Source organism: Chelonoidis abingdonii, chromosome 1 (assembly GCF_003597395.2).
Source record: "Chelonoidis abingdonii isolate Lonesome George chromosome 1, CheloAbing_2.0, whole genome shotgun sequence".
In the NCBI taxonomy this organism is placed as follows: domain Eukaryota; kingdom Metazoa; phylum Chordata; order Testudines; family Testudinidae; genus Chelonoidis; species Chelonoidis abingdonii.
Genome location: NC_133769.1, coordinates 70,468,285 through 70,482,837, shown reverse-complemented (window position 1 = coordinate 70,482,837; position 14,553 = coordinate 70,468,285). Strand labels below are relative to the sequence as shown.

General features: G+C 42.5%; 1 protein-coding gene across 3 annotated transcripts in view; it reads left to right on the top strand.

Moving 5' to 3' along the window:
* PTPRR (protein tyrosine phosphatase receptor type R) overlaps window positions 1-14,553 on the top strand; it is a 231,716-nt gene that overhangs the window by 185,982 nt on the left and 31,181 nt on the right. For all 3 annotated transcript variants that reach the window (XM_032803819.1, XM_075059923.1, XM_032803820.2), the window contains one exon: window positions 12,930-13,116. In XM_032803819.1, the coding sequence (XP_032659710.1) occupies window positions 12,930-13,116 (187 nt within the window). The remainder of the gene's footprint in view (window positions 1-12,929; window positions 13,117-14,553) is intronic.

The window sequence follows — 14,553 nt, the reverse complement described above, 5'->3', positions numbered from 1 at the left end:
TACCTCATCAATTGTCTACTTTGCCACTGTGAAAAACCCCACCATGGACTGATTTTTTAGATTTACTGAGTTCCCACAACTCCAGATGAGATCAATAGGAGCAGAAAATCAGACCCTGTTTTTATTTTATTTTTGCACCAAAATATGGAACTTAACTGTGACCTCTCTCTCTCTCTCCTGGTTTACCCTTCTCTCCCCTTTAACTATCGTGTTTTGTCAGCCACTTAACCATATTTCTTCCTAGCAATTTTTTAATATTTGGGAAAGCAAAATAGTCTATATTTTCTCAGTTGTCCTCTTTACAAAGCTGTGATGTATACTACTGAAAGGGGAAAATAATTAAAGAGTAGGTTTTTTAAAGTAATTTCTTAATCTGACACTGGAAATCAAACTCTAGGCTCACCAGTAATATTTTAAACATAAGAATCCATGGACTTGATTCTGCTCTCTAATTTGTGCAGGTTTTACAATGATATAACTCAATTTAATTTAATGCAGTTCCTGCTGATTTATGCCAATCTGACAAGAGACTCAGGCCCCATATCTAATACTAGTTGTCATGCAGTCTGGAGTGGCTCGTGACCATGAGTGCCAGCCTCAAGGCAGACTGTCAAAAAACAGGACAGACACCCCAAATTGGTGGTATTTTCTACAATTAGATTTCACCAACTCTGTATCAAATGTGAATTCCTAAAGCACTATAACAGTCCTACCATGGAGTCACAGATAGTCCCCATGCAAGCAAACTGGACTTAGTGATAATGATCACTTATGCCAAAGATCACAAAATATTAGTTTCAGAGTGGTAGCCTCTTTAGTCTGTATCAGCAAAAAGAATGAGGAATACTTTAGTCTCTAAGGTGCCATAAGTACTCCTCGTTCTTTTTACAAAATATTAGGTCGCTCGCAGTCCAAAAGACCAGTCACTTACCCCAGGTCAATTTGTACCTCAGATCTCACCCCAAAGACTACACTTGTAAACTCTATTCTCGTTTACTCTAGTAAACTATCTAAGGATTTATTAACTAGGAAAAAGAAATGAGAGAGTTATTTACAGGTTAAAGGAGGCAACATATATACACAAATGAGTTACAGTCTATGATTCTGAAAGGTGACAGAGCTGTAATAATCTGTCAGCACTGAATGTCTGTTTGGGCTAACACAGGCTGACCCTGGGGATCTCTGCTTTTGTTTCCTTGCTCTAGCCCTGTGAGAGTGCAAGCAGCAAAGAGATGAAAAAATTTCATGTCAGCTATATTTGTTTCCCTTTTCCAGAATTCAGACTGATGGGATGAGCTTTCTTGCACGTAGCACCTTCATGGGTGTGAGAGGACCATTAACCCAGTCTTTGTATCCTGATGTTCCACAATGGCCCATTTAGTTTTGAAAATCCTGCTTGATGTGTAGAGAAACCACTCCTTCTGCCTAGGTTCACAAGTTCATAGCAGGCATCTTTACAGTTACAAAGCAAAACCATGGGCGGCGAGTGCAGGGACGGCAGGCTTGTATAATTTTTCGTGGTGCCCAGAATGGATCCAAGTCCTGCTCCCCCCACCCTCACCCCGAGACACACTAAGGCTCTGGGACGGAGTTTGGGTGCAGGAGGGGGGAGGGGTCAGACTCTGGGAGTTTGGGTGTGAGGTGCGGGCTCTGGGCTGGGGGTTGGAGTGTAGGAGGCAGTGCAGGGACCAGCTCTGGGAGGGAGTTTGAGTGCAGGCTCTAGGCTGGGGCAGGGGTTTGGGGCGCGGGAGAGGGTGAGGGGTGCAGCACTTACCTGGGGCAGCTTCCGGAAGCAACCCACATCCCCCTCTGGCAGCAGCTCCTCGGCAGGGGCTGGAGGGATCTCCATGCACTGCTGCCTGCAGGAACCAACTGTGCAGCTCCCATTGGTCACAGCTTGGGGCACGGGCAGCATGTGGAACATGCCTGCCCCCCTAGGGGCTGCCGGGATGTGCTGGCCACTTCTGGAAGCGGAGTGGGAGGGCAGGAAGCCGCCTTAGCCCCATTGTGCTGCTGGTGGTGGCGGCGGGGGCCCCGGGCCCTTTTAACTTGCCCAGAGGCAGCAAGCAGAGCCAGGGGGGATGCTCCAGGGGAGGTGCACAGGGCCAGGGGAGAGACCCGGCTCTGAACTTTGGTGTAACTGGGCCCCCGGGCCCTCATATTGGTGGAGCATAGGCACCACGGGCCCATACAACTTGCTATCCTTGGGCGGGTGAACCCCATCTTTGGGGAGGCTAGCCTGCCGGCCTCACCCCTTTTGCCCAAGGCCCTGCCCCTCCACTCGCCGGAACCCCAAGTCTCCCAGTAACTGCTGGCCTGGGGCGCTGGGCCAACCCCGCCCTGGGCCAGCCCAAGCACCACCCTGGGCTGCCCCTGCCCACCGGCAAGTCTGAGCTCCAGGCCACTGGCTGGAGCTGAGCCCCCGCTGGCTTCAGGGTAGAGGGGGAGGGAGAGCAGGGCCTCCTGGCAGAACATGGGGGTGGCCATGGCTTGGCCCTGGCCTTTGATACCTGCCGCCCATGAGCAAAGCTTACATATGACCTTAAAAGATGGGATACAAACATTACAAATAAGATTAATGCATGCAACAACTTACAAGCATTTGATAGAGTCTACACACTATACACTTCCTTACAAGTCTAACACTTATCTTGAACAATATTAGCATACAGGTTAGCTGATCTGGTTCCAGCTATGAATTTGTCAGTGCTCAACTGATGCCTACAGCCTTGGCAAGAGCTGGCCCCTGGTCTACCAGCATCACACAAGTAATAGTAATAGTATGAATTAACAGAAATAAAAATTCAATGTAGGAAGACTATTGCAAGTTCTTTTTTCTCCTGTCTCTGCAGTAAGAGCAGACAATAGCACTGTTGAGTTTGCATGGCTATGTATGTTCTCTTAGAACTCAAATCAAGCTCCCACTCTGCAGTCACAGACATCAGTGCTCTTCCAGCTAATTAATGTCTTCCTTCCACCTGCACAGTTCAACAGCTACCCCGCAGCAACAGAGAAACTCAGCAAAGGGATGGGGCACTGAGATCACAAAGGAAGCAACTCCCTTGTCTGAAATTCCAGGGTCACAGGGCAATGACTTTTGGAGGGCAGCAACCAGCCTCAGTTGATTCCCAAACCATTAAAGAGCTGAGGACTGAGACTCTGGGCGTTGCATTTTTAAAGAGTGCTGAATAAACATTAGAGCGTGTATTTAAAGAAATTACCAAGTTTAAATAAACAATCGGGAGAACTTGTTGGGTAACTGGATTTTCATAATCACAAACGGTGGATTAATTTTAGGGTACAGATAGACCTGGAAATGACCTACCTAATGATTTATAGCATTTGCTAACCTGAGGGGCCATTGAGATGGACAGGTGGAGCTTCCTTTAGGGGCTTTTTAAGCAAACGTATTAATCATTTTTTCCACCATAGTTACTGCTAAAATTTGTTCTATACATGTAACCTTTAAAAGATACTAACATGGATTGACTCAGTGGCTCTACAATCATTACACCATCTAAAGATATGGCCTTGGCTATGTCCTATACCCCCATAGTAGGCACCAGATAATACCCATACATGGGTAACTTCCTGGTGCAACTTACTTCACATACTCGCTACCAACCACAGAGTTAGACCCAAGCTTTTGCAATGACCGTGCTAATGTACCAAATGTTTTAAATTCCACTAGTTCCTCATGTAATGATAATTCACATCAAGAGAAAATCTCAGGGGAATTGCAAGAGGAGTGATTTTGGCCACAGAGGACCAAATCCTGGTCACCTTTCTCAAGCAAAGGACTCATTTACCTCCACATTTGGCTCAGCTTATCTATATACTGGATAAATGGAATGTTAACCTTATTCGCTAGGGCTGAAAGGTTCACAGTTATCCAGAAGTGGTAGAAATGAGATTTACAGAACTGTTTCATTGTAGCCGGGATTAATTATAGACTGTGTGACTCCTGAAATGGTGGGAGTGTGGTATCCCAAAAGCCGGGACTCCAGGATGAATTGTGTCTCAGAGAGCCCCTATGCTTCCCAGTATTCTCTGACATGCTAAGGGATTTCAGCCAGTCAAAGACAGGTCATGGGACTAAGCCACTGGGCTTACCTATTATGGCAGCTCCTATGGTCTTGATCCAAAATCTACTGAAGTCAATGGAAAGACTCCCAGCAGTTTCAGTGTGCTTTGGATCAGGCTCTATATAGACATTCTTATGCTAGTCTTTCTACTTGATGTCCTCGCACTGCTACCCTCATGTAATTCCTGCATTCAGATGAGCTCAGTGACAGGTATTCTGCTCTGCCCATGTGAGGGTCCAAGATGAGGAACCCTCCTTGAGCCCTGTGCCTTTGCAGACCCACTCAGAAAAAGATCACAGTCTAGCCTGATGTATACAGCAGCAAGTAAGCCCATGTGCTGGATATTTGTATTGACAAATTAATCAATGTCTCTAAGATTAGTATAATGTTTACCTCATTTATTAAATCTCCTCCCTCATTTCTTCAAAGTGTAGTTTCAGATTACTGTTTTAATGGAATTATTGTCCTCTAAGGTGATCATCTGCCTCATTGTGCATCTTCTACTGTGCTCTTTTAAAATTAGCAACTGACCACTTCTGTCTTTGCTCTGCTACAGAACATTAAGTTAGGTCTAAAGAAAATGATTCTACACTTCATAGTAAGTAATTTGGTTCTCAACACCAATTTTCTTGAAAGAGCCCATGAAATGGAAAAAGCTATAAATTCAAAGTTATAATTAGATCAGGTGTATTTCTTTTTGTTAGAAAGGAAGTAGCCCTTTCGCCAAGACTGCCAGATATAACAATGTAAAAGCCAAGGAAAATATTAACATTTTAGCTGCACTTTGTTACAAAACAATATGAATATTTTCTTTCTTTCTTTCTTTTCTTTTTTTTTACCAGCAGAAATCAGTAGGGCCTTTCAAAGGGTTATGCATGGGCCCAGTTTGGTACATATTTTCTCAGCCAAGAACAGTGCAGATAAGGTTAAGCAGGGTCATTGCATACCTCTCCTTGTACTATTGATTTTCAGATTGATTTAAGAGGTTGGTTTTGGTCTATAAAGGCAGAAATAGCCTGGAACCCACACATCTAAGAGACTCTCTCTCTCCCCATGCTATCCATCACTGTTGCAGTCGGGATAAGTGCCTTGCTGAAGCCCCTTTGTTATAAGCAGGGAGGAGCCTGCTAGGGTGTTCTGAACTCACTTCCTCCACAGGTCTATAGCAGCCTGGATTTGTCAACTTACAGGGCATGCTGCAAGGCCCACTTTTTCTCCCTGGCTGGTGAGGAAATGGGTGTTGGGTAGGCCTCAGTATGGAACAGGGGAGTACGTGTGGGGTCAGTTAATTTCAGTCTTTTCTGATGTTGCTGTGTCTTGGAGTTGATCTGGGATACCGACAGATCTGTTTAGTTTATTGTATGTTTTTAATATTATCAATGGCACCCATTGCATTGGATGGATGCTTTTTTATACACTCTATATTAATCTAAATAAATAAAATAGCTTGACTGAGTGGAGTCAAAGTCACTGCACATTCACAGCCTAGTTATTCAGCTTTCTCTATGCCCTCTACTTGCAAGAAAAAAGTGGTGCTGGAAGTTATTTCCCCTCTCTCACCCTTCCACCTCATTTTTTACACAGCAGTTGCTGTGCCTCCGAGCTGGAGGAGTAACATGAAAATGCATATTCACAGGCCCTAGCAAAAAGTGTCCCTGGTACACAATAAATAAAAGATGTTTCACACTTACCCCTCACAGCAAATTGCACCTCCCAGGGCTTGTGGACAGTGAATGCTGACGGCATCGTATCTGATTGTAGTGGCACAATTTCCTGTTTAGAGCCATCCATCACAAGGTATATTGGAGCACTGCAAATTGCAGTCCTGTGCAAATGGCTGAATGCATGTGATCTCATTTACTGATGGTCCACACTGTGGCAGTTTTGGGAATAGTCATAGGTGGGAGGTTAGAGTCAGATGATCTATGCCAGTGGTTCTCAACCTTTCCAGAAATACTGTACTCCTTTCACAAGTCTGAAGCCTGAGCCCCGCCTCCCAGGGCTCAAACTCAAGCCCCACCGCCCAGGACTGAAGCTTGTAAGTTAGCTTCACAGGGTCCCCTGTGGTGTGGGGCCCCGGGCAGCTGACCTGCTTACCACTCCCTAACACCAGCCCTGCACTTGTGAACCCCCTCAAGCCTCTCTCAGGGGTGTCGCAACTCCAGATTGAGAAACAATGATGAGTTGACGAACCCCCTTCAAGAGCTCTGCGTACCCTCAGGGGTGGTGAGTATCTGTGGTTGAGAACCATTGATCTATGCCTAGCAGTACACTATTTCCCTTTAGATTGTCAACTGTGTGCTCAGTTATATAGTTTTAATTAGATCAAATGTTGTTGTGGTTTTAGCTAGTAATTTATCTGTATTCCACCTACTCCCTCTGTCTGCTCTGAGGAGCGGGGGCGGCCACTGCCTCAGAGATGGTTGATTTTTGTGTCTCACTGCTTAATGACAGCTGCCAAGTGAAGTGCCTACCTGTCATTGCATTTCTGCGCTGCATTTCTATTGCTCTATATCTGAGCTATAGTGCTCTGTTGATGAAGACTCTAGTTTATATAGGGAGCATTGGGCAAGCTGCAAGAAACTGCTACATATACCTGTAGCTGCCCACATGCAGGAGTTGTTAGCCACTCCTGTCTCCTACAGACTTCTCCCACTGACTCTTTAGTCAACAGCTGTCTAGTTTCCAACAACATTAGGTTCTGCAAAAGTTTGGCAATGGATTTCTTGGCAATGGCTGGTACAAGCACACGTTCTGTGCCATCCATTTGACTTCACTACCCTAGCAAGCTCCATCCTTTTCTTCTGAGTCCTGGTAATGTCAATTCCCAGATAGATTCTTATCTTCCTCCCACTCCTGAGGGCCTTGTCATCCTCTCGAGTGAACCAGCCTAGCCCAGTAGTTCTCAACCAGGGGTTTGGGGCCCCCTAGGGGACCCCGAGCAGTACCAGCATTAGATTCACTGGGGCCCAGGGCAGAAAGCCGAAGCCCCATCGCATAGGGCTAAAGCCCAGGTCCCTGAGCCCCGCCACCTGGGGCTGAAGCTGAAGCCTGAGCAATGTAGTTCATGGGGACTCCTGTGGCATGGGGCCCCAGGCAATTTCCCTGCTTGGTATCCCCTGACGTTTATATGCAGAAAACCAGTTATTGTGGCACAGGTGGGCCATAAAGTTTTTATAGCATGTTTGAGGGGGGCTCAGAAGGAAGAAGGTTGAGAACTCCTGGCCTAGCCCATCCCAAAAGGCAGCCAGATGGCTACAATCAGCTGAGCTCTGTTTTGCCTCTGCTACCTGCTACTGTCTCTGACTCACTGCACCATCTGTGGGGCCTGGATAGCAAATTCTTGCTATAAGCCACCCATCAGTGTAAGTACAGTAAGTCTTATCTTGAGCATCATTGATTCCAGCAAGGGTTTTCTTTCTTTGATAAATGAGAATTTTTTTAAAATGACAGCCAGGTCATTTCTATTCACGTAAAACAACACTGGATAAATAGTTTGCTAAAATAAATAAATAAATAAATGATTAGCATTATTGAAAGGATCCATTGGCAGGAACATAAGAGAGAGGGAGATAGTGCATCAAAGCAAAGTTTTGTTTGAGTGGAGAAAAGAAAAAAAAACCACAAGGTTTGTTTAGTGGATTTGGAAAGATTGGTTAGCTCTGAAAAAGAAAATGATCAGCACTGATAGACCTTATTCCAGGGAGATGAATCCAGGAAACAGGACAGCAACATCTTTTACCAAGAAAAGTGCTGCCATTTGGGAGAATTAAGGTTAACTTAACAATAATAGATAGATGGTAAAAGAAAAAAATAAAATCAACTAAAAATCTTCTAGTTAAAGAGGAATCCACTGCCCCCATATTTGTAGCAACTGCCATCATGCATACTGCTTACTTATGTATTTGCACGGTAGTATGTGGCTTATGGACATGAATCTATCATAATACATTGCTTATTAAGAGGCCTTATTGATACAGTCCCATACTATGAGCAATGTGTAGTCACCATCCCAGTGGAAGTTCCAGCAGACAAGGGAAACATGCCATTAAGAACTGTTAAGAAATCTATAAAACTATTTATAATCCTAGAGAAAAAGGGGAATGGGTGGAGCTATTGGTGAATGGAGAGAGAGGTGAGGCCAGTGGGTGGAAAGAACTGCCACTAGATATTATAGAAAGGGAAGTAAGTGGGGTTGTTCACTGATATGGCAGAGTGGCTTTACAAGAGCTTCCTGATATGGGATGTAATAGTACGCTTATATATAGGGCAATGTCGAGGAACTTAAAGAACTCTACGTTCAGGAAGTGTGTGATGAGAGAGGGCAGTATATGTGGAGGAAGGAATAAGCCTGAATATTATATTCTCTCTCTCTATCTTTTTATAACTGAATACTGAACAGTGCTTTGTGGAATTTAGAAATATGTAAAAGTCAGGCAGGGCACCTGATAACACGATTCTCTAGATAGTTGGCCAGCTCATCTTATTTTTTAGTCTTCACTGTGTTGAATTCACTGATGATTGTTTCTCATTCTGACTGTAGCAAATGTGAAAGCTATTAGTTACTCCTACAAATGCATATTTAGTCATTACAAAACATCAGTGTATGAATTTATGTGACTTAACATTCCTAAAGTAGAAGAAAGTGGTAGTAACAAGTGATAGAATGGTTTGAAATTATGAAAACGACATTTCTTAAGTTAGGTGTTGTTTTGATAGTATGATAGAAAGGATTAGTCTTGGCTCAAAAACCTGTTTGTGACAGATACTGCAATTTCCTGCAATATTCTGGACAAACCTCATTACATGAAGTTTATGTATCATTGTGGGCCAGGGACTCTATGTAATTCTATGGGGAAAAGAGACCACAGGAGAAGTGACGCGTGAGGGTGGGGGCATACAGGGTCACATGTCCCCCAATTTACAGCTTGGCTTGTACTGAGAATGCTCATATAACACCGACAGACCCTGGTTGTCGATGGGTGGGATTGAATCTGCAATCTCTGGAGCTTAGTGCATGAGCCTCTACCACATGAGCTAAAAGCCAGCTGACTGTTAGCTAAGGCTGTAGAGCAGACTCATTTTATATCTCTCTCTAAGTCGTCTTGGTGCTACTAGATGGGACAGAACACCACACCCTGGAGGCCATTCTTTCTGATTCAGAGAAGGGTTGGAAGGACTTGAACCGGTCTGTATTCTTGTTCTGAGTAAAAGGTGGGGATGAACTGGTAACCCCAGGAAAATCCCTGGGTGTGGTTTAAAGGATGGCTCAGCAGCCAGGGCCCTCACTGGAGTCATAGGGTGACTTCTGGTAAGCTTTTTAGCATGTATGTAGATTCTTTTGTTGTTTTATGTTTTCTCTATAATACTTTTGCCTTACAAATAAATGTGCTTGCTTAGAATGAGCTGGTGGTAACTCATAACTGTAGCAATATACTGTTTATCATCTCTGAGGAGAAAATAAAAGCAGGCCTGCTTAGGCAGTCTGTCTTAGCTGGGGGATTCACAGCGTAGGCAGGAAGCTGTTTAGCCTAGAAATAGCTTAGCTATTTGGGTGTCTCCACCCAAGAAAGGTAATGGCTGAGCAGCTGGGAGCTTAGAGTGGGTGCCCTTGCTGGACCATAGAGGGGGAATACAGGGGAAGTTGCCCTGAAGTGTGATACTGCTTTCTTCATATTTTTCAAGATCAAATCTGTTATGGAATTAAGCTTTCCTTTGAAGCAGAAAATAGAACATTGATGAGTTTGATGTTCTTCAAGTGACACATTTTTGGTGTCTCTGCACAATCCTCTCTAAGTCTGCTGCTCATTTTGTTGCCTCTGTTTTACCTCATTTATTATATATGGTTTGTGCATCCTCTGATTTGGAACTGTATTCCTATTACCTGCACATCTACTACACTTACATTGTCTTTTTGTCTGCTGTTAATATTATAATCTCCCACTTCCTCTGTGCTATACATTAAAGACATCTTTCACACTGGAGGAGATTGTTAAAGTTACAGGCAATCTACTCTTTATTTGATTTCCAAGAACTGTAAGTGGGGTTACTTTTACATCATTTAGATAACTATTACTTTTTTCCTTATCTGGAACGTCCACTCTTACCGATATCACTTACTGGTTGCTTTTAGTATTTTAGAACCATGAGGATTTAATGGATCATATGGAGCAGTTTATATTCTAGAATATGATATAGAATAATTTAGGTGGTTTCATAGTTTTTCCCACACACATTTTTCTTTCAGAGGTCCCTGCTTTTTTAGAGCTTGCCATCAAACTTACTTAATGTCATACTAATTTGTTAAAAACACGAAAGGCTACTATCATAAGCATCTTTCCCAAATCTGGACCTTAGTGTCCAAAATCTGGGTGCTTGTATGAAACTCCCCCAAGCTTATTACCAGCTTGGATCTGATCTCGCTGCCACCAGCCAGGAATTTCCAGGGCCTGACTCCCTCTCTGGTCTCCCCAAACCTTCTCTGGGGAACCCCAAGACTCAGAAACCCTGAGTCTCACACCAAAGGGAAAACAACCTCCTCCCCTTGTCTCCTCTTTATCTCATCCCCAGCTCCCCCTCCCTGGGTTATCCTGGGCGATACTGTACTTAAACTCCTTGAATGCAAAACAGAGAGGGCAATTTACCTTCCCCCCTCCTTCTTCCCCTGAGGCTATGCATTCAAACCTAGTCAAGCTAACAGAAAGAGATTTCCCCCTCCCTTTGTTCCTTAGTCTTAACCAGAGAAAAAACCTCAAACAGGTTTTAAAAAGAAAGCTTTATATAAAAAAGAAAGAAAAAGACATAAAAATATCTTCTGTATCAAGGTGACAATTATACAGAGTCAATTGCTTAAAAGAAAAATATGAATAAACAGCCTTATTCAAAAAGAGATACAATTTAAACATTCCAGCAAACACACATGTAAATACAAAACAAAACATATAAAAGCCTATTGTTTTGCTACCTTTGTACTTACAACTGGGAAACTGAAGATGAGAAGCTTACAGATAGAAAAAGATCCCCTCTCATAGCTGAGAGCCAGACAAAGACAAAGAACCAAAAAAATTCCCTCCCCTGAGCTTTGAAAAATCCGGTTTCCTGATTGGTCCTCTGGTCAGGTGTTTGGTTCCCTTTGTTAACCCTTTACAGGTAAAAGAAACATTAACCCTTAGCTATCTATTTATGACAGCTACATGACAGCATTCAAAGAATCCCTAAATACCTTATTTGGTGAAAAAGTGTTGAGAGGATGGATTCAGAGGATTTTATCTGTAGGTCATCAGCTCAGGTGTCGCTAGTTAACCTTTGATGTCAGAGGCCAGTCTAAAGTGAGTTGATGGTTTCAGACCAGTTCTAAGTGAGCAAGTTTCTACATTATACCAAAACACCATCACAATTGGCACTAACTGGCATCCTTGTTGATAATTTTAGAAGAGAAGCCATCAATTGAATGGGGATCAAGATTAAACATCCCGTTCATATCAAAGTTGAGGCACATTGTCAATAGGCAAAGTGAGGTTTTGTAGTTTTCACCACCACTGCCCACACTGTACCTGGTTTCTTTTATTCTCTGGAGATATCACTTCACACATTTCACAAGCACTAAATTCACATTTTTGGGATATCGAATAAGTGGCCACATGGGAAATTTTCTTGTTGCTTTTTGCTTTGAAAGATGTTTCTACTTTGTGGGGAGTTTCTGCATATTTTACATTTTAACACTGCATTTTAATTTGAGACCTTTTATAGATAATATCTTTGTTAAACAGAGTATTCTGTTTAACACCACTTTTTATTATAGGCCTGATCCAAAGCCCATTGAACACAGTGGAAAGATTTCCATTGACTTCAGTGGACTTTGAACAGGCCTTAAGTGCACAGTTTATCTTTACTGCATAAAATCTTGCATGTTCAGCTGACTATGCAAGTCAAGTCAGCATATTACAATATTAATATGTCAAAAGAGAATATGCCAGAAGCATTTTACATTGATATCAACAGCAGATAAGTCCCCAATATTCCATTTCTTACACAGTAATCTTCTCCTCTTCAGATATAGAATGTAACATTGAATACAGTTAGTTTCTTCAGAATAGATTAAAAATTATCTGTTTTTACTAAATTGTCACTTATTTTCCCTTATTTTCACAAATTGTGAATAGAATTGGGCCTAAGCCACAAAGTTTAGAACTTTGGAATTCAGAAAGTTCTCAAATTTCATATGTCCTCAAACCCAAGGTTTTGTTTTGGGCTTAGTCATGACCGGGCATAAAAGCGTCATATTATTTTTCAAAATCTGTGAACTTTAGTAAATAAGATTTAGCTTCTGGCTCCCTTCCCCGCCCCCATCCCTTATAAGGAATATTCTAATATTTCTCGTTCCCCTCAAACCTACTTCTCTTCCTCAGTGCCTAAATGATTCATTTACTATTAAGAATCTGGCTTTTGCAGTTTTGTGTGCCCACCATGTAGAAATGGTTACTTAATGCTGTTCTCTTTTTGTATCCTTCCAGTCAAATGTACCACAAACAGAGGCCCTGATCCTGTAAATACTTACACATATGATTTACAAAATGTGAGTAGTTCCATTCAGTGGGATCACTCACAGCTATGAGTGATTGAAAGATCAGGGCCGGAATTATCTGCCATGGTATGGCTTCTTGGCCCTCCCAAAACTCCCACTGAAACTGGTTTTGCATTCTGTGCATACCTAAAACTCCCAGTGGTTACAGTGGAAGTTTAAAATGTGTAAGTAATTCAGGTTCAGGAGCATAGAGTTATTATACAATTTTATAACTATTAGATAGGGAGCTAATATAAATGTGTTGTTATTTTTCACTATAGGCGAGGATCCAATGTGTCCCTGACTTTGGACATGAGCAGTTTGGGAAATGTCGAACCTTTTGTCACTGTGCCTACCCCACGAGAAAAAGTAGCAATGGAATATCTACAATCAGCTAGTCGGGTCCTGACAAGACAGCAGCTGCGAGATACAGTCGCATGCTCTCATTTGCTTCAAACAGAGTTCATGGTGAGCCCATTCTTCATTGGGAAAAAAGCAAAACTAAACAAACCTTGCAAGGCAATTTTAATAGTGCTAGTCTAATAAATGTGTACACTACCAGGGCAAATGGGAATGAGAAAATGTATACAATCTCTTGAGTATGTTTGAGGTATAACAAATGAATATGAACAATCTTAATTTTATTAAACATGCTAGGGCATGTGGTTTCTTGGGCTTTTCTCTCTTTTGAATTCTGCATACATAATTCAGTAAAACAGATGATGTTATCTTGGACCCAAAACAGTTTTCATTATAAATTATCTCAGATCAGTAAAATCTTTATATTTCATCTTTAAAGAGAAACTGTTTATGAGGCAAGTCATCTGCTTCAAAAAAATCCCTTGTTTGTTTTACCAACTGTGTGCCAGATTGTTTAAATGGGAAGAATTTTAAATATCTGTCATGGTTGATAGGGGAACCCAGGCTTACCCTCTACTTTGGGTTCCACATCAGGGCCCTGAAGTGAACAGTCAAGATCTGCATTTATACCAATCTTAATGTTCTCACCCTTGAACTCCTTCCTACCATGTTTCTTCTCCTGTCCCTCAGAGAGATGGACTGCAGACTTTCTCCCTGCACTATTGCCAGCCTCCTGGCTTTATAGAAGCCATTCCTGTTCCCTCACAAGTGAGCTTCCTCCTAACTAACTCACATCACACAGCCTAAATCTCTCCTGTTTGCAGCTTAATTTGGGTGGTTGGGCCTACTTGGCTTAATTCAGCTATTGCAGGGCTATCACATAAGGCCAAGGACAATTACCTCCACGCCAAATGGAGAGAGTTTTGTTGTAGTGAAGAAGCCTCAAATATGGGCACAGACTCAGCCCAGCAAAATGCTGTATAAGGCAGGTCCTAGGCTTCAGCTACCTTTACCTAGATAGGTGGAGGAATGCCTATTCTGCATCTGCTTTCACTGCTGTTGTGCCAGTGGGAGGAAATGAATGAATGCAGAGTGAATAAATGGTACGTGTAAAGTATGCTTGTGGTAGGGATGGTGTGAGTGCAAAGTATGGATGCATGTGGATGAGGTCAGAGTAGAAGCATGTGATTGAATGTGTAGATGAGCACAGGTGGAGTGCAGGTGACATTGTATGAAGTGTACAGACTTAGTGAATTTGAATATGAGCGAAAGCAGAGTGAATATGAATGAGTGAAATGGGCCAGAGAGAATTCAGTACAAACAAGAGCAGCTAAAGAATTTTTCATTGATTTGTTTTCTCGTAGCAAATGCAAGAAACACAACAGTATGCAAATGTATGCACATTTGTGCAAATTAATGCTCATTTGAAATTTGTTACATTTTGGGTTGCACAGGTTAGCAGGTATGTTATCCCCACATAATCCCTACTTACACTTTTAATCCTGTATCTTCTCTTGCCTTTTATAGCTAAGCATAAAGATTAAG